The sequence below is a fragment of the Sitophilus oryzae genome, unplaced genomic scaffold, assembly GCF_002938485.1.
Source record: "Sitophilus oryzae breed Bouriz unplaced genomic scaffold, Soryzae_2.0 scaffold_684_pilon_pilon, whole genome shotgun sequence".
Lineage (NCBI taxonomy): Eukaryota > Metazoa > Arthropoda > Insecta > Coleoptera > Curculionidae > Sitophilus > Sitophilus oryzae.
Genome location: NW_022147289.1, coordinates 1,149,932 through 1,171,292, shown reverse-complemented (window position 1 = coordinate 1,171,292; position 21,361 = coordinate 1,149,932). Strand labels below are relative to the sequence as shown.

Sequence of the window (21,361 nt, the reverse complement as noted above, 5' to 3'; positions counted from 1 at the left end):
TACTTTGGCAGATAAACTATGAACCATACAAATGCAGCAAATGTTTTACAATATGGCTGAAATCGTACTCCATAGTCAATGTAGATAGTTTTGTGTTAAGAATAATAATTTAAAAAAATATATGGTCTTCTTTTGACAAGTTTATATTAGTTTATTAATTGCAGTAAACATTAGAATATATAAATAAATTTTGTGAATGCCAATAATAATACATCACTATTAGTAGATATTGAATGTTTTTTGTTAAATTAGATCGATTTTCAAACCCCAAAATTTAAAATATATATATTTTACATTTTACCCATTATCTTATGTACCACCTATTCATTATTTGTATATTGTAAAACATTTGCTGCATTTGTATGGTTCATAGTTTTATTTGCCAAAGTATTTATTACTATAAATAGGTATATATTATATTTTATTTATTAACTGTATATTATGTATATTTCATGTAAACTATATCATTTTTAAAATACAAACCAAAAATACGAGGAATAATTATGTTTTCCATGTATTCTACAACATATATATTAATCCGTAGTATCTAACTAGCGTGACGTCATAAATCTCGCTCTGTGGCTGTTCTATTAGAGACGGCATTGGTCTAATATTTAGAAATGTCAAAAGCTGATGACATTTTACTTTTGTCAATTACATTTCGTGTTGATTTTTGCAAGAAGAGGAAGAACTGTCACTTGTTTTATTATTTTCCTTTTCTATTTCACGAAAGTAAAAAGAGTTACCTATCTGATTCGTTCAGGCACTCATTTTAAAGAATATCAGTAACTTTTTGGATAGAGGGATTTTATATTTGCCATGTTGGTAAAAAATAACGGTCAAAATTCAAAGTTATTCATTTTATAGACTATATTATCGAAGTATAATAGCTATTTACATACCAAGGGAGAAAAAGAATTACCTCTTGTGACAAGTTTAGTCTGGTTTATCTTATATACATATTCCAAATAATTTTATAATTTTTCACCTGACGTCATTAGTGATGGGAATACCGGTTCCACATGAGTCGCGTTACAGTGGCGACCGTTCCAGAAAAATACCGCGACAAAATAACGCTATTTTGTAATTGAGGTTCCGATTTCCACAGTCCTCGCTTATGCAGTATTTCTGGCATTAGTTACCTACTCCCAAATTCCTACTTTTTACAATTGTACCAGCTGTTACAACCATTCGTGCCATGAACTTAGGCACAACTGATATTGGAGATACTGGCTTTTGTCAAAGCCCTGGGACTGTATGATGAGTTATAACTCAAGGAAGGGGGAGACGATAGATCTGTAAAGTCGCAGTGATTAACTCCTCTCCCACTCATTTCTACATTCTACCACCTCAAAATACATTTTGCTAAGATTTATTGACTTTTCCACCAACTTTTTTCACAAACTGCAACTACTCCCAACCTTGCCGTTATCTCGGTACCCGTGTAAATTCATAAACAATTTCATAGATAAATTTGTAAACAATACAGGATGACTAGAAGAATTTATGACAGTGGCAAAATGATAGGTTTCAATTTTAGAAATTAAACTATTAAATAAAATTAAAAAAATATGCCCTATTCCCTAAACTGACGTTGTTTTTATTATTTAAGCACGAATAGAATTGACTTAAAATTTGTACATGCATTTATTGGTATTCAATACTTTCTATTCGCCATCTATTCAGAATGAAAAATTTTTATTTTTTCCAATAATAATTTAGATATATATTCTTCTGATCCACGTTATCACCGCTGTAATTTAAAGAAAAAAAAAACATTTGTAAGATAATTACATTTCTCTATCTTTTGTTCTTAAAATATGTTTGCTTTAAAAACCTAAACAATAAAAAAATGACATAATTAGAATCATTATTCCATCATATATAAATACATATGCTAAAATTTTTATCTAGATGTAAGTTTTTATCTAAATATATGCATATATTTCTTACTCGTGGGAAAATTTAGAAGTAAAATGTTAATGTTCATGTCAGGTAATCATAAAATCATTCTTACGTTATTCCCGAATATGTTAGTAAAATGTAATTCTCTTTCTTGTTAGATTATAAGACTCTAATTATGATTTTATTTTTAATCAATTATTGAGAGTGGCTGTACAAGTTTCCGTTTTTTTCAATCATATTTTCTTCTTTATTTGTTCATATTTTTGTAAAAAGGTTTATTTACCTAACATGTATTTATTATCAATCATATACTAAAATACACTACTTAATTTATTTGAATTTAACAGAACGTCTATGGAGAGCGGTGTTTACTTTATAGAAAATGGCCCTATATTTTTTAAAATTATCGTTGCTGAGAAATACAAAAATATATTATATTGCAACATAATATATTTAATGTTAAAATTAAGAACAAAGTTTAAACCACTGTCAAAAAATTCTTTATTGGTGACCGGTTTCGGCAATTCCAGCCATCATTAGACCTTAAAAATAGATATAAACAATAAAACTTATATAAATGTATAAAAGCAAATAACATTTTTATTTTACTTGCTTTTACGTTTCATCTTTCTAACAACGCTATTTTATACCATGCCTAATACATACCAAAAATCGCTATTTCGAAAGTAACGTAGCGACGGGAGCACCAACGCCAATAGTAACCGACCAAATCGCGACAGGCAAAAACGGAACCCTAGAAGTGCTCCAGCGACTGCTGGAACGAAGTAAGCCGCCGCCGCGCCGCCGAGGTCGAGCGTCGATAGCCAGTTACAGCAGGGACCAGTTACCTCTGTTCGTAACAGGGAACTAAAACCCTAGGAGCGCGACGGCTGGAGCGAAGTAGGTCGCCGCCGAGGTCCAGCGTCGATGCCCAGTTACAGCAGTTACTTCTGTTCGCGTCAGGGAACTACAACTCTAGGAGCGCGACGGCCAGAGCGAACACGGAGCTGATACTACTACTGTTGGCGACCGACGAAATCGCGACGGCTGGAGCTAAACACGTCGCTATGCGGTTACTACGGTTCGAGCTAACTTCAAGAGCGATTATAAATAATTTATTTGCAAATTATAAATAATTTATAATTAAATTAAAATAATTTATAATTTTGTCGTCATTATGATCGTCGTTCTTCAGTAACAGGTTTATGATTCGTTGTGGAGCGCGACACGACGTTAAAAAAAATACCGCTCCAAAATCACGTTACTCAAATACCGACACATCACTAGACGTCATATTTTATCCATTTATCCCTTTGAATAAGAAGACTAAGGAAGGATCATAATGCTATCCATGTATTCATGCATGGTGGGCAGAAAAAGCTCTCTAGGGTGGGGATCCTTGACAGTTCTGTTTGACGATTCATTTGACACATTTGAATTTGATTTGAAATTTTGTGGATTTGTCAGTCTTTATGGAGCTTATTTTATGTTATTTATTATTTATTCTACTACTGATAGTTGTATAAAGGTAGTAAATCTAGATGGAAATTGTGGCAGAACGTAAATTAGCAGTGACATTATCGCGATTTATCGAAAAAGACTCTAAAATAGTTGGTTGTGTAGCGTGCGGTAGATCTCGGCAAAAATTGAGTGAAATAATGGAACAACTTTTCGCTAGTAAGTGACTATATAATATACATACGTGTAGTAAACCGATCATTTATGAAATTCACTTAAATTAACTAAATTATATATTTTCTTGCATTTTAGCTTTTATTTACTACTTGTCAAAGATCAGATGTCAAAGAATTTTGATACGTTAATTTGACTTACCTGCTTCAGTAGCGTATCGGATGTTTGTGTTAATAAATACTTATTATAACTTATCTATTTTTATTAGAATTATATATTTTTATAACAATTTTAATAACTACCAACATTTATTCACAACGTAAAATAAAATAACAAATTATTGAGTCTATCCCACGTCCACCCTACATCATAGGTTTACATTTTTTAAATAAAATTAGAACGGCACTGATAAACCGGAATTTAAGTCGGCCATATTTGAGGCCCATCGCGGTGTACCTAAGATTTTTGATATGCTCTTTCCTTAGTCTTCTTATTCAAAGATTTATCCTATTATAAATAGATTTTAGTTCGAATTCATAAAAAGGGATTTCCTAAGATAATCAAATTATATCTTTGATGAGATTAACTATATTTTCATGTTTCTTTTTATTTTTTCTTAAAACGTTATGGAAATTTGGAAAAGTATAAATGGAATTAACTATTTTGGAACAACATTATTTTTATGAAAAATGCATTTTTTTCAAAAAGTTTTTCCTCTTGTAAAGACGACCTGGTACATACTGTATAATAAATAAAATACAAAAATGAAATAATTTCAGGTTTAAACCACCAGATGCTTGTTACATAGAGTTGATGCGCTTCAGAGTTAGGCCGCCCAAAAATAGAGAACTTCCTTTACAACTGAAAGCTCAAATTTGTGTTACTGGAATGAGGGTAAATTAGTTTGAATACAAATAAAGTAGCTATTATTCTGTAATGTAAGTACTGTTAGGTTGAACTGAGAGCTGATGTACTAGTACCGGGATTCGCATCAAGAAAGCTGGGCCAAATTCCATGCGAAGACGTCATGATCAGATTCCCCATTCCGGAATGTTGGATCTACATGTTCAGAGTGGAAAAACATTTTAGATATGGTTCGGTCAAATCAGCACATAGAAGGTAGATAACCGTTTTTTTAGAATACTTCTTTAGATAACTCTTTTCAAAAGTATTTTTTTTAAACGTCACAAAATATTAATTTTTGCGACGTGATTGACAATATAAAAAAATCATTTTAACGCTTAGGCATAAAAACAAAGCAGTTTTACGCCTAATCCATAGATAAACAAATAAAAAGAGACTGACAAATCCCATGGTAAAGAGTGGGACCGCGTTCCAGTAGCGCAACTCAGAATAACAATTTTGAAACCAATTAGCAGGACCATGGCAGGACGTACGTCTTTATTTCTATCTTTCTTTATTATGTGTGCTTTATATGAAAAAGAAAGAGATAGGTATAAAACGTCTCGTAAGACATTATCGCACATTCTGGCTGGCGGAAAATTTAAATTAGTCTTTATTAGTAGTATTCTTTCATTCTGAAACTGAAAATTTTCACTTAAACTGATTTATTCCCTATACCACGTAAAGGGAACGTGGTGTAGGGAATAAATCAGTTTAAGTGAAAATTTCAGTTTCTTTCAGAACGAAAGAGTACTACATACTATTATAAGGGAAATTATAAAAAAAAAGCAAAAATTGTACTGTTTTATAAACATATTTATTTATACATAAAAATAATAGCTATTTATGTAACTAGTACCTAAAATGATGTTTTTTAGGACGAATCATTACTGTTTGCGGACGAGGCGTTAGCCGAGTCCGAAATAGTAGATGAGTCCTAAAAAACATAATTTAGGTACGTGTTACATACACTATTTTTTGTCATACGCTTTTTACAGTTTTTTAGAACGCATATTTGCAAATTTTCCATATTTGAAATTATAATGTTTGAAAAAGTTGGCTTATAAATTCATATCTTAGTAACGAGTTTGTTTATTTCATCGCATTTTGACATGTCATTCGAAATTTGTCACAAAATCACACAAATTCATCAACAATTTTAAAATGTTCCAAAATCCCGAACATATTGCTAATAAGGCCAAAGAAATCGTGTTGGATTTACTTCCTGTGAAGTCTCGTGCCATTTACCAGAAAGAATATGATGTTTTTAATGAATGGAAAGACAAAAATGGCGTATTCGTTGTAAATGAAGATGTATTGCTAAATTATTTCCACGAAAAAGTAAGTACCTAGGTACCTATTTAAAAGAGGCTTTTAAATTATTCTTAAATTACAGTCACAAACATTCAAACCATCGTCAATTTGGTCGAAATATTCCATGCTGAGAGCAGTGTTAAGTGTTAAAGAAGATATTTATATTGACAAATTTCCAAAACTTATTGCTTTTTTGAAGAATTTCGGTTGGTTACGAGCCTAAAAAGTCTAAGGTTTTGTCCATAAAAGAGATCGGTGATTTTTGGCCACGGCTAGTGATGAAACTTATTTACTTACTAAGGTAAGTTTGCGATAATGATTTTTTAAAATATATAGATGGTTTCTTATTCCATTGTATTTGATTTTTAGGTAGCTCTTGTCATTGGCCTTTGTGGAGCATGTAGAAGAGAAGAATTGTACTCTCACGAGTGCAAGACATCATAGAAAAAGACAACAGCTGCCTTTTAGTTACCCTTGCGGATACAAAAACTAATATCAAAAGAGTGTTTCCGGTGGTGAACGAAGGGAACGTTGTCAATCCAGTTGAGTTGTATAGAAAATATGCTTGTCTTAGGCCAAAAAATGTACCACATGATTATGTCTTCATCTCTTATCGTAAAGGAAAATGCACCGTGCAACGAGTCGGCATTCATTCATTTGGGAAGATGCCATCGATTGTAGCAGCATTTTTAAAGTTGTCGAACCCAAACGAATATACAGGTCATTGTTTCCGACGTAGTTCTGCTACTCTTGCTGCAGATGCAGATGTGGATTTTACATCGCTGAAACGCCTAGGAGGTTGGAGGTAAAAATTTTAATATTTTCCGATCTTGTTCTAAACAACAATAATTATTTAGGTCGTCCACAGTGGCCGAAGGTTACATAGAAGAATCTATTGAGAAAAAGAAGAAAGTTTGCAAACTGCTAATGGGGGAAAAGAAAATCGCGACCACTTCCACGGATGTATTACCAAGTACATCATCGTTCGCATTTACTCCACCTCATCAGAAAGTAAATTTACCTGCCAATGGAGGAGTCGTTTCGATTGCAGATGCAAGTTTTCAAAATGCACAAAATTGTTCATTTCATTTTTATTTTTCCAAATAACTTAGCTTTTGATATTGTTAGTATTTAATAATTTAAAATCAAATACAATGGAATAAGAAACCATCTATATATTTTAAAATCATTATCGCAAACTTACCTTAGTAAGTAAATAAGTTTCATCACTAGCCGTGGCCAAAAAATCACCGATCTCTTTTATGGACAAAACCTTAGACTTTTAGGCTCGTAACCAACCGAATTCCTCTTCAAAAAAGCAATAAGTTTTGGAAATTTGTCAATATAAATATCTTCTTTAACACTAACACTGCTCTCAGCATGGAATATTTCGACCAAATTGACGATGGTTTGAATGTTTGTGACTGTAATTTAAGAATATTTTAATTTAAAAGCTCTTTTAAATAGGTACCTAGGTACTTACTTTAAACAAATAACTTAGCTTTTGATATTGTTAGTATTTAATAATTTAATTATAAATATATGTATAATTTTATGTGATTTTGTGACAAATTTCGAATGACAAAATAAAACAACCAAATAACGAATTTAGACATTTTAGTCCATAAAGGTTGCCATGACGACCTTTACGGCCTAGGCCGAAAAAGAAACATTTTACGGACTGAAATGAGTCCGTAAAATAGCTGTTTTTGGGAGCGTATGACAAAAATAAACTTTTTATAATATAATAACAAAAAATAACAGTGTTTATTCCACCCACCTACCAATTTTAAATGCAGAAGAACTGACTGTTGCAGGAAACGATCGGCGAATTTTTTTAAAGGGCATTAAAAATCTAATTTTCGAAAAAACTGCCTAATTGCAATAACAAAGTGAATATCCAAGCAAAGAAGACTTTACAAGAAGTTTCAAGTCCAGTTTTAATCCTAAAACAAAAGTAAAATAGGTATATTAATAAAGTTTCTGGTTACTATAAACCAGCTATAAAACTACACAAAAAATGAAAAAAATTGTATTAATTTGTTATGTTAAGAGAGGTTCAAAATACTTTTGACACTACTACTTCTACTTTTTCCTTAATAAGATGATAAATATAACTACTTACTTTTATTTTACCGGGTGTCTTTAAGATATCTATCAGAGGAAGGGAGCACCGATACATATAAAAAATAGATGATACTGGCTCCTGCAGCAAATAAAATAACAAATAGTATAACCGAAAATTATAAGTAACAAAATATAAATACCTATATGGAACAAAGAAATTTGTTCCCTATCCATATTCATAAGTCAATAAAATGGAGAGTTTAGAAAAAAAGGTAAATCACCAAAAGAAAAATTAACAAACATGACGAATTTTCATGATGTTGTCATCTTGGTTGTCATGATGACGAAAACGAAAGGCGATTGTTCTAATTTTTATTTAGAAATTACGTTTTATATGGTTGCTTCTTTCTCTCTTGTTATATTAGAATGAGATAGTGGGCCCAATAGACGCAATGCGCAGATCAACATAAATAGAACGAAATTTTGCGTTCTGAGTTGCGCTACGGGAACATTGTCCCTCTCTTTGACATTTAATTTGCCAGTCTCTTTTTATTTGTTTGTATATGGCCTAATCATAAAAATACGAAAATATATTATTAAACAGACATAAAGTATCAAATTCAACTAGCGTAACCATAGTTTCTCAATGTACAGGGTGGTCCGAACTGTATTCCGGAAACTGCGGCAGTATATTTTGCAGATAAAAATAAGTGAAATAGTCTGTATAAATGTCCTAAAATGCTTAGTTTTGGAGAGTTTATGTAGAAGTTTTATTTTTATTTCGATTTTTTCCAAATAATTTCTGAAGTAACGTCAATATTTTGATAAAAATTGGTGTTTGGGAGTTTTTTGATATGAGAAATTTGATTTTGATGTCAATATGACTCCTATTCGTAAGGGCCGCCACCTACATGTTTTTTAACTGTTTTGAAGAATTGAGTGAACTACTGAGTGAAAAAAATATATATTTTCGTGATTTTTTACGTAAAAAATGTCTCTTGGTAAAAATCGCTACGAGCAACCGTTCTGAAGATATTTAGAATGGAATTAGTCAATACATGTCATTATTGACAAAAAATAAATTTGGAAACTTTTTATTTTTTTAAATTAATAATAAATTTTTCTTCGAAAAAATGACGATAAACAGTTATCATTGAACTTTTGGAACAAAAACGTTTTAAATTTTTTATTTTAGTCTAATAACTATTTAGTCAACATGTTTAATTTATAGGTCTGTTCGTTTTCCTGTTATTATCGATTCTGAATCGTCCTAGAACTCTCCAGCGCATGCACAAATGAAATAATGTCTTCATATTTCCTTCTGCGCATACGTATCACAATTCTAGGACGGTTCAGAATCGGTAATAATAGGAAAACGAAAAAAGCTATTGTCAATGATGACAGGTATTGATTTCAAATATCTTGAGAACTGTTACACGTAGCGATTTTTACCAAGATACCTTTCTTCTTCTTTCACTGCCTATCCTCTATGGATGTTGGCAATCATGTTGGTCCACATAATCCTATTGACAGCCGCCCTGAATAGATGTACAGCTGGTTCCAAAAAAAAATGAATACGACTCTTTACACATTTTTTTCGAATATTTGAGCAGTGTATATTTATGTGTCAAGTATTTTGGCATGTTAAGGTTATTGAGACATTGAATAAAACAAATTTGCTTTTGACAAAGTGGCAAATAAACTTTTCAGAATGTCAGCATGACATGAGTAGATAAATGGAGGACTGGTATCGAAGAATATACTGCCCGAAATAATAAAAATATGTTTTAAATCGTATTCAATTTTATTGGAACCAGCTGTACGGTCGTCATTCCCGTCCACTGTCTAGATACCTTTGTTACGTAAAAAACGTCGTACATGTATATTTTTTACTCAGTAGTTTTATACAGGTACGGACGAAAAGTTATTACTCTTAAAACCAGATAAATAAATAAATAAATAAATCATGCCAAAAAACTCCCACACACCAATTTTCATCAAAATATTGACGCTACTTCAGAAATTATTTAGAAAAAATCGAAATAGAAAAACTTCTACACCCTGTATCTCCGAAACTAAGCGTTTTAGGACATACATTGATACGAACTTTTTTACTTATTTTTATCTGCAGAATATGCTGCTTTCCGAAATACAGTTCGGACCACCCTGTATAATAATTACTTACAAGGTATTACTTTTTAATCTTTTTATATTATTTGGAAAGTTTAAAATTGTTTAAAAAATTATTTGTGACATTATAGTGACTCTGTAGGTACTACTTATATTTTACTTATTTTAGGACAGGAAAAATTAAAGGAATTGAACGTATCTTAGGCACCATGGATGCTCTACAAGAAAGCTTAATAGAAGTGACGTCAGGACAGGCTAAATACGAGCATCAACACAGAGCAATCGTGTGGAGGTGTCCGCGCTTACCAAAAGAAGGCCAAGGTGAACAAAATAACTCGATAGCTATTAAAATAATAAGTAAAGAGAAATCAGTAAAAGTTGGCTTACGAATTTTATTTGACACTTCTTGTCAAAAGCCAAAGTAAAAAAAATAGATAGAGGAAATAAATTTAGATTGGAATGCCTGCCAAAATTTTGGGTCGCGACCGTTGTACGCGATCTGGCGCTGCTATAGCGGTTGCTAAGAACAACCGCAAACAAAAACAGAAATAATTTTCTCTTATCAAAGAATCTTCAAAAATTATAAAATCTTTCAAAATCTAAACCGCTCTCATTGAAAAAACTCCGAAAAGTGTTTAGAGCGTCCGTTTTCAAAGTAATTATGCTATCTTGTGAGTTTAATTTAAGTTTTATTTACTCAAACCCGTGATAATTGTGAAAAAGTGGCATTAAAAACTTAAAAAGCTGTGCTGTGAATTGTGAACTGCAAAAACCATCGTGGATCGTGGCATAACGTCGCTTTCCAATGTTTCATAGGTATTTTATGCATGTCCTTATATAAAATAAAGTTTCTTGTATGCAACACGCTGTCTTTTATTTATAAAATTAAAAGAAAGTAATAATAAATTTGAATAAATAATATTTGGCGATATAATTCCGGAAAAGGCCGAACCGCTCCGAAATTATCAAAAGCTTTGGGTCGCGACCGTTGTAAGAACAGCGTCAAATAGTATTTACATTGGCGTTATGGGCACTTTCCAATCTAAACTTGTATCTTTTATCTATGCAACGCAGACGGTTTGATGGTGCCAAATTTATATTATAATAATCGTTTTTTATATCTATAGGCGCTTACACCACACACAACATGGTGTGCAGGATAGCTTTGACAAGCTTCGATCAGATGCCAGAGAAATTGGCAGAATATTGCTACGTGGAATTTACTATGCCTGCGACTCAAGTGAGTCATACGACGTGCAGAAGCGTGAGTCTGCAGAATTCCGATTCGGATGAGCCGCCTGAAAAATATGTCAGATACCTTGCTAGGCACGAGTACAGGTAAGAGCGCTTTTACACAAAGCCACTTGTGTCCGACACGCGAAGACACTGTGTTCGCTATAGTTGTTTAATTTTAGCAAACCGTTGTTTAAAATTTACCTACTAAAGAAGAACCACTTTGCGAACTATGCTGCTTTTTTTGTCATGTAGCAGCACATTTATAATATACAGAGTGGTCCGAACTGTATTCCGGAAACTTCGGCAGCATATTCTGAAGATAAAAATAAGTATAAGTTTGCATAAATGTATGTCCTAAAATGCTTAGTTTCGGAGATACTGGTTGTAGAAGTTTCATTTTTATTTCGATTTTTTCTAAATAATTTCTGAAGTCACGTTAATATTTGGATGAAAATTGGTGTCTGGCAGTTTTTGACACGAGAAATTTGATTTTGATGTCAATATGACTCCTACTTGTAGAGGGCGCCACCTACATATTTTTTAACTGGTTTGAAAACTAATAACTTTTTGTCCGTACCTGTATAAAACTAATGAGCAAAAAATACATTTACGATATAATAATATACGATAAACTACGATTAATATTATGCATATTATTAGATCGCACACTGAGATTTCAAATTCACAATAAAAAAAGTTAAAAATAATATTTTTAAATTTCTGAGCTCGATATTATTATTTATTTCAATCTTCCAATAGGCTCGCGATTTTCCTTATTCAATGTTAATTAGCGCTGATCAATATTGTTGCGATGAATATAATCAGATTAAATACAGTAGAACCCCAATTATCCGAGTCGCAATTATCCGAGCTCCGGATTAACCGATCCAATCTAAAGACCCTGATTATCCGAGGTCGCCCGTCTATGCTCCGTATTAACCGAGCTTCTAAAATATACTATATGTATATTTACATATTTCCGTTTAAAATCGTTGGGACCGACGGGGAATCCCCTTAGCCCGTGTGAGTGGTTCTCCTTATTTATATTTTTGGACTCTTTTAGCATGTAAATTTGAGTGAATGGTAGGTGAGGTAACAGTTGGAGATTGGAACAAAAACGGCACTAAAATAGAAGAATGGGTTTGGAGTTTGGATCGAGATATCCGTGGAAACGATGAATAATGAAACCATTATTCACTAGTGAATAATGAATATTATTATTATTTCATAAACTCATGTATAATAATCAAATTATAGACGAGTCGTGGATAAATAGTTATTAGACTGAAATCATAAATTTGAAATGTTTTTGAACCGAAAGTTCAACAATTTTATCATCATTTTTTCAAAGAAAAATTTTTGATTAATTTAAAAAAATAAAAAGCTCCGAAATTTATCATTTCAGTCAAATAACTATTATATCTACTGAACATTTTTATTTTTTGTCAATAATGACACGCATTGACTATTTTTATTCTAAATATCTTGAGAACGGTTGCTCGTAGGGATTTTGTCGATGAATACCCAAGTCAAAATAGACATTTCAATTAACAATAATTCGCATAGATCTGAAAATTGGTACAGGTCTTAATTACAGTATTATAAATGATATCTGAAAAATCTCCACCCCTCCCACGTCTGCTAAAAAAAATATCCAAGGTCAAAAGTCAAAAATATGTTTTTTTGATTTTTTCTCCTAAACGGTGAGCGCCATCGCAAAAGTACCTTAAACAAATGTTGTAGACCATTAAATTTTCTACAATAATGGTTCTTATACTTTTTTCTTACGAACCACCATTCCTGAGATATGGCGATTTTAAAAATTGAAAAACTTGTTTTTTTATAATATGCACACATTTCCGCACCACCTGTGAGGTAGTGTACTTGGTGCCTTTTTTACGTAGTTTCCCCTGTAGACCTAGCCCACGATCTATTGTGGTTAAGTTTTATTACACATAATACTATTAATTTAAAAAAAAATCGGTGCTCTTGGTAATGATTATAGTCGAACGGATTATTGTTGATTTGGGGAGAATTTTAATCTGAGTTTATTTATTTATTTTAAATTCTACAGGGTCGGAATAGAGCATACAGAGGGCGAGGCACCAAACGCCTATTCTTCGGCGACCTACGTCAAAACTACTGCCCCAGCAGCTGCGGCACCAGCCCCAGAAAAACCGGCCCCAGTGGCAGAAGAGTCTAGTTCTGATAGCGATTAGACTGACAGGAAGTTTGACCAAAACGATAACCATTGATATAAAGGTTGTATACGCCTATTTTATTTAAATTTCTATACCTACATCAATGTAAGATTAAAGACTTTAAAGGTATTATAAAGAAACTAGGTACTAGATACTGTAATGTTGTCATGTGTACTTAAAAATGTAAGACTTCATAGTATTTTTATGTCTGCTTCACAGAACTAAACGGAGGTGCAAATAAAATAATTAATTATTAAAAAGAAATCAAATAACAAGTGAAACTCCATGGATGTCTAATACAGTTAATTTTTAAATACCTACAGGAGAATTATTGGGTTTCTTAGTTATATCACAGATTAGGTATACTATATGTATACAGATAAAAATCTTATCCCTAATTCGTGGTACGAAAATTGTTTTTTATGACGATGTGCAAACGACTAAAATTTTCTGTGCGCAAAAATAAACTCGCGTAAAATAACACTAAACAGCGTAATAGAGAGATATCGCTAAACCGAATAGCATGCATGGACGTTAATAAGGCCAGGTGTTATTTTCTTTACGTGAGGTGGTATTAACTCTCTTCATTTATAGTTATCGGATCGGAAAGAATTCTGTTCGCGTCGCGTCCGCTATTTAAACTTAACCTAACTTTGAATTTAAAACTTTGAAATTGTTTTGTTTACTAGGTATTTTAAAACTAAAGGGCTAAAGTGCTTATTTCCAGTGCTTCATTGTTCAACGTCTGCCAGTGGGTTTAGGCCAACAAGCAACAAATTCTCTTAGAAGGGCTTAGAAGGGCATATTTTGGGCCATATTTATTTAATTAAAACTAATCCCAGCTACTTAAATATCAAATTACCTAATAAAACTAAAGTAATAATTCAAAATAATTCAAACATAACCTAAAATAAAAGATCTCGCCGTTCGCCGGCCGGCCCCGGTTGTCAAATGTACCCGCACATGCCCATTTAAGCAATTTTTAAACGTTATTTAGAAATAGCTCTTGGTGTAATTGATCAGCAAATTACGTCAGGCGCTAACGTTATTAGCGGGTGTTGCGTTAAAAATTGACTTGCGCATATCGTAACCATGATAAGGTACGCGTAAATACTGCATGACGCTATTCGGTTTTCCGATATGTCTCTAATAACTGTGCCGGTCAGGCGCTGTGCAGCTGTGCACAATTTTAGAGGCTCTGTGCGCAAACTAGTAACCTACCTAGTGCCCGATTCCGAAAATTGGAACCACGAAAAACTATAAAGAAAAAACACAACAACAACTTTATAATCTGTATAATCTGTGGTTATATCTCAGTGCTAAAAAGAATTAAAACACTTTTAAGCCTAAAAAAAACGCAACGGAAGAATTTTTGGTCAAGTTTAAAATGTTATTTTTTATTTTTAGCCTTATTTCCTTGATTTTTTAAAGGTTAATCAAGGAGTTGTTTTTTACCCTATCTTTAAAACACCCTGTGCAATAACTTAGATAGGTATATATTTTCGTAAAGTAAATATATATTTTCTAATAAGTTAGGTAGCAAATTTTCTAATCAGTGTCGATATGACATTACGACAATAGGCACCAAAGCCACCTCGTGATATTAACATAACATCTTTGAATAAGAAGACTAAGGAAGGAGCATATAAAAAATCTTAGGTCTACCGCGATGGGACTCACATATGGCCGACTTAAATTCCGGTTTATCAGTGCCGTTCTAATTTTATTTAAAAAATGTAAAACTATGATGTAGGGTAGACGTGGGATAGACTCAATATTTTTTTTTATTTTACGTTGTGAATAAATGTTGGTAGTTATTAAAATTGTTATAAAAACATATTATTATAATAAAAATAGATAAGTTTTAATAATTATTTATTAACACAAACATCCGATACGCTACTGAAGCCTGATTGACGTATCTAAATTCTTTGACATATAATATTTGACAAGTAGTAAATAAAAGCAAAAATGCAAGAAAAAATATATAATTAGTTAATTTAAGTGAATTTCATAAATGATCGGTTTACTACACGTATGTATGTTATATAGTCACTTACTAGCGAAAAGTTGTTCCAATATTTCACTCGATTTTTGCCGAGATCTACCGTACGCTACACAATCAACTATTTTAGAGTCTTTAATCGCGATAGTTTCACTGTTAATTTAAGTTCTGCCACAATTTCCATCTAGATTTACTACCTTTATGCAACTATCAGTAGTAGAATAAATAATAAATAACATAAAATAAGCTCCGTAAAGACTGACAAATCCACAAAATTTCAAATCAAATTCAAATGTGTCAAATGAATCGTCAAACAGAACTGTCACGGATCCCCACCCTAGCGTCCCTTTTCCGCCCACCATACATGAATACATGGATAGCATTATGCTCCTTCCTTAGTCTTCTTATTCAATGCATAACATCATAAACTAGTGACAATTGAAAAAATTGCAAATTGTTGGTGGAAAGTTCATTTCACTCCTAAAAAATTGACCAAGGCATGTGTTGATATGGAGTCAAAAAAGAAAATGCTCTTGAGACATATATAGTTCTGATGCAGGGTGTTTTAAAGTTAATATAAGCCAAATACTGAAGTTTATAAATTAAAGTTGATAGATTTATAATATACAGTATGTTAAAAAAACATAGACTAAAAAGTAAAAAAAATATAGCACTTTAAACTCCACGAAAAAAATATCCGTTGCGTTTCTTTGCATCTGAGTGTATTTTCTTCACAATACTTAAACACACTGTATATACGTCGTTTCCCTCAGTTTGTTTTTTTCTTCTAATATGTTATTATTAATATACTGACACTTATGAGGCTTTAAAAGTCTCATAAATTGAACTACATTATTGGACGGAAATTGAAGTAACCGTGCATCATATTATAATAAATTATGTAAAATTTTCAAAAAAATATCAAAATTAATAATTAATAAGAAAATACACTAATTAAAAAATTGGTTATTCGAATATAAAAATATAATGGATGTATTGATGTAATATTATTTTGTTGTAATGTAAAGAAATACTTTTAGAAATTGTATCAATGTCTTAGATATATGGAAATTCGTCTTTGGGTGTCTCCTTTTATATCTGTGATGTTATTGTACTATTTATTATTATAAATTAGAATATATAGTCGTTTATATAATTGTGCATGTACTGTTAACTGTGCTTCGCTGTGACTTCTTAATTAGACGTTAATGTATAGCGAATAATTAGTAACAAATCAGAGAAATTTAAAGCTTAGAATGCCAGTACCTAATACTAGAAAAACATTAACAAATTAATAATATACAGGGCGGTTCAATGATCGATTGTAGGTTTTTCGATAAGTTAAAAACATGATTTTACCAATGCTTAGTTAAGATAAAAGTTTTTGCAATTATTACACATATTTTATTTTTATCTCAAAAACTATTAGACATAGTTATAAGAAAGTAATACAGTAAAATTAAGAGAAACAAAAGTAGTTTAAAAAAAAGTCCAAAAATACCGGGTGTTTTATTTAAAATAGAAAAGATGCTACAGCTTTTCAAAGGGAGCAGTTCTCCACAGATACATAAAAATCTGCCATCGAGGTTGAATTGTCCAGTATATTCTCAGTACTATGGTAGACAAATATATTTTTAAATCAACTTTTCGAAGAAATAAGAAGAAATAATAATTTCGAATATAAAATATAACTATTGGAATAGTGTATAATAAAAGATATAAAACTATTTTAGTTAACCTGATGAGCGGACAATACGGCTAAGTCAGTAGAAATATAAAAACTGACAGAGTATCAATGATTAAAAACATGTAGATAACTTTAAGTGAATTTAAACTAACATTATTATATTTATCTAAATTTTATTATTTTATTGTATTTTTATACTGTTTTCATGTATTTTAAAGTTCGATATATTTTGTTCTAGTGGGTTGATTTTGCTTAAAAAATTACAAATTGTTTAAAAAATCATCAAAAAACCTTAAAAACCATTAAATTTTAAAATGACATCAAGAATTCAAAAATGTATTATTGGAACTGTATCTATCTAAATGTGGCTTGCGTTTGAATTTTCTTTAACTTTAATGAGTATACAAATTATAAAGACTGCAAAAAGCATTAAAAAAGAATTTGAAGTAGATTTTCGGATATGAATATTAAATTATTCAATTCAAAGTAATAACTGAATTAATTAGTGCTTTTCGAAATTATAAAATATCTTAAAAACTGGAAAATATTAAGAATATATGAATTAAAGAAATACCAAAGATAATATACTCCTGTTAAGAGGTATAGTATAAAGTACTTAATATAAAAAAAATCGTAGATATAACCTATACCGAGTGATTCTTCAATATTGCGAAAAAAATAGCAAAAGGGTACTTCACACGTGTGTTATTTTTATTATAGTGTTTATTTTTTTATTCAAAGAATCTGTAATAAATTTTTTATAATTTTTGCAATACTAAAGAATCACCGTAATTATTATTATTATGTTGCTTTATTTTTTTTCTTATTAGAACAGTGATTTGTTAGAACATATCACATTGATGTTAAATCTGAGGTTGAATATTAAAATGTATCCAAATTTTTTGCTTAAAATTTTTAAATGTTTCATATACAGGATGGAACGAAATTGCAATGTTTCGTTATCTTTGAGAAACTAAAATTGTAATCGTATATTCTTTGTTATTATACGGGGTGCGTCTCAAAAGCGGCTCACCCCTAAAACTTTTTTATTTTTTTAGATAAAAAACGAGATTTGGTATGTTAGTATATGATATAAATTAGGATTGATTGACGTATTAAATTGTTTTTAGTCACTTCCTGTTTCACCGGAAATGACAACAACTATTGATTTTTAAATGGCACCATCGGTATTTTTTTACTTAATTCGATAGAAAATGACACCGAGTAGAATGACATATCATATGTCAACTTTTGACATTTTCTCATATGGTTTATTTGAAATTGTAACATGCGGATCATAACGAAAATTTGACTTACCAAGTGTGTGGTACCAAATTATTCGTAAAAAATGGTTTTTCCAAATATGCTAATGAGCCAGCTTCTTAAAATTGAGATATTATTAAAAATACGATTTGGGCATCTTTTAACCGGCCAGCACAAGACACTAAAACATTAGAAGATCGAATCTATTTTTCCAAGGCTCCATGGTTAAAAATTAGTGTTTTTAACACAGCCTTTTACAGAATTTTTTTAAAGCGAAAAATGCGAAAATGTCAAAAGCTGACATTTTCTACATTATATACAGTTGTGATATGTCATTCTATTCAGAGTGACACTTTCTATCGAATAAAGTAAAAAAATAGCGAGGGTGCTATTTAAAAATCATAAGTTGTAGTAATTTCGTGTGAAACAGAAAATGACAGAAAACAATTGAATACGTTAATCAATTCTAATTTATGTCATATACTAACATACCCAATCTCGTTTTTTGTATCTGTAAAAATAAAAAAGGTATAAGGGTGACCCACTTTTGAAACGCACCCGGTAGAGCAGTGATGGCGAATCTATGACACGCGTCCTCCAGAATTGGTTATTAATAATGATATTATTAGTTACACTAATAATACTACAAATTTTTACCAATTAACTTACAGAAATGATAAATATTTAAATTTTTTTTAGTCTTCACTTTTGCGATATGTGACACGCCATTTTTCAAAATGTTAACACGCCGATCTCAAAAGGTTTACCATCACTGTTATAGACCATTGAATAAAAAGACTAAAGCAGATTGAAATATTTTTTTTATGTTAATACAATAGAGACATAATATGAGACGTCATGTAATTACTTATACATTTAAGTTTTTTAGTAGAGACACAGTTTTTATTTCGACACGAAATTTCTACAGGGTTGTTCACCACATACGACACGGAATATTGTAGCTAAACGATTAGATTTTTGCAAATTGTAAGTTTTGAGTTCGTTGAAGGACTATTAGAGCTACAATTTAAAAATATTTTTACAAGATACAGAGTGTCCCAAATAATTAAAAAATATCAAAGTTGTATTTTTTTAAATGGAACACCCTGTATATTATTGCATTTTTAGTTTCTACGATTAAAATAAAGGTAAATTTAATTAAGGTTTATTGCACTTAAACCTTACCGTTTTTGAAATATTTTCAATTTTGTGAACTTGCAGTATAAATTTTAAGGCTTCATTTCTCCGAGGGTATCAAAGTTTTTAATACTAAATATTTACTGAAGTTTATTTATTGATCAGTTATTGTGTTGCAATAATAAAAATTTAATACCTTATACAGAGTGTCTAAATATTTATTTTAAATAATTATTAGCTTTAAACGGCAATAACTTGTTTAATTTAAATGGAACACCCTGTATATTTTATAAGAATTAGATGCACAATTTAATTGACAAATCAAATTGTATTATACCATTTTTTACCTATCTCTTCAAGTTTCCGCAGAAAATGCATTTCCTTGTAATTTAGAACTCATTTATCAATATACCCATGGAATATTGACATTTTAAATTATTTTTGAAGATGTACCAAATTTTTAAAGAGTGCAGATACTAATATTGTCGATATAGTTCGTTTATTTCATTAAAAAATTAAAAAAAACTGTTTAAATATTTGTTAAAGAGGACCAATTAATATGATTCCAGTATTCAAACTACATTAATTGACTGTTTGCGTTGATTAATAATAATTGCTTCAAATACTAAAAAACTGAATTATGTATGTGTATTAGACGGTGTGGTAAAAAAACTAACACCTTAAAAATGTTACTTCATTATTTGACAAATGCTTATTAATAACAACAGAGACGTTTATTTTCATAACTTATTATTATATTGATTTCTGATTCAAATCCACATTTATTTAGAATAATTTATTAACGAACACAATTAAGTATGTAATTAATTAGTATTTGGGCGGAAATACTGGTGGTATATTTAATTAAAGGTATACTCTTTTATAAATATTTAAATAGTTTTGTTTTTGCATACAAATGGGCTCGTAATATTATCGTTTTACTAAAAACGATAATATTACTAGCCTGTACATTTTGTACATTTGTTGTTTTAAAAACAATCTAAAATGTCAATATTCCATAGGTATATTGATAAATGAGGTCTAAATTATAAGAAAATGCATTTTCTATGAAAACTTGAAGGAATAGGTAAAAAGTGGTATAATACAATTTGATAGACAATTAAATTGGGCATCTGATTTTCATAAAATATACAGGGTGTTCCATTTAGATTAAACAAGTTAGTGCCGTTTAAAGCTAGTAATTATTTAAAATAAATTTTTACACTCTGTATAAGGTAGTATAATTTTTATTAATGCAACACAATAACTGATCAATAAATAAACTTCAGTAAATATTTAATATTAAAAACTTCGATACCCTCGGGGAAATGAAGCCTTAAAATTTATACTGCAATTTCACAAAATTGAAAATATTTCAAAAACGGTAAGGTTTAAGTGTAATAAACCTTAATCAAATTTACCTTTATTTTAATCGTAGAAACTAAAAATGCAATAATATACAGGGTGTTCCACTTAAAAAAATAAAACTTTGATATTTTTTATTTATTTGGGACACTCTGTATCTTGTAAAAATATTTTTAAATTGTAGCTCTAATAGTCCTTCAACGAATTCAAAACTTACAATATGTAAAAATCTAATAGTTTAGCTACAATACTCCGTGTCGTATGTGGTGAACAACCCTGTATATGAAAAAGACTATTTAGCCATCGTTCACCGTTACATCATCATTGTTTGTCAAATATGAGTTTCAGGGTGTGTCTGAGATCATTTCATTTTGTTTAGAAAATTTTAAGTACGTTCCTATATTATTGATTGAGCGAGTTCAGTTTTTTTCGGCATTTATTCATTTTTTCTTGAACTCTTCATCAGCTACGATTCCTTTAATTCCAATTCTTTGGACTGTTGAAATACCTATTTCT

The 21,361-nt window shown here is 30.6% G+C and overlaps 1 protein-coding gene across 1 annotated transcript in view; it reads left to right on the top strand.

Annotated features, from left to right (window-relative positions):
• The window catches only part of LOC115888147 (protein stoned-B-like), a 48,923-nt gene extending 35,096 nt beyond the window's left edge, over positions 1-13,827 (top strand). Inside the window, 5 exon segments of the mRNA XM_030907742.1 lie at positions 4,317-4,431; positions 4,490-4,656; positions 10,121-10,272; positions 11,079-11,289; positions 13,262-13,827. Coding sequence (XP_030763602.1) covers positions 4,317-4,431; positions 4,490-4,656; positions 10,121-10,272; positions 11,079-11,289; positions 13,262-13,406 — 790 coding nt within the window. The 3' untranslated portion in view covers positions 13,407-13,827.
• Positions 13,828-21,361: the final 7,534 nt, after the last annotated feature.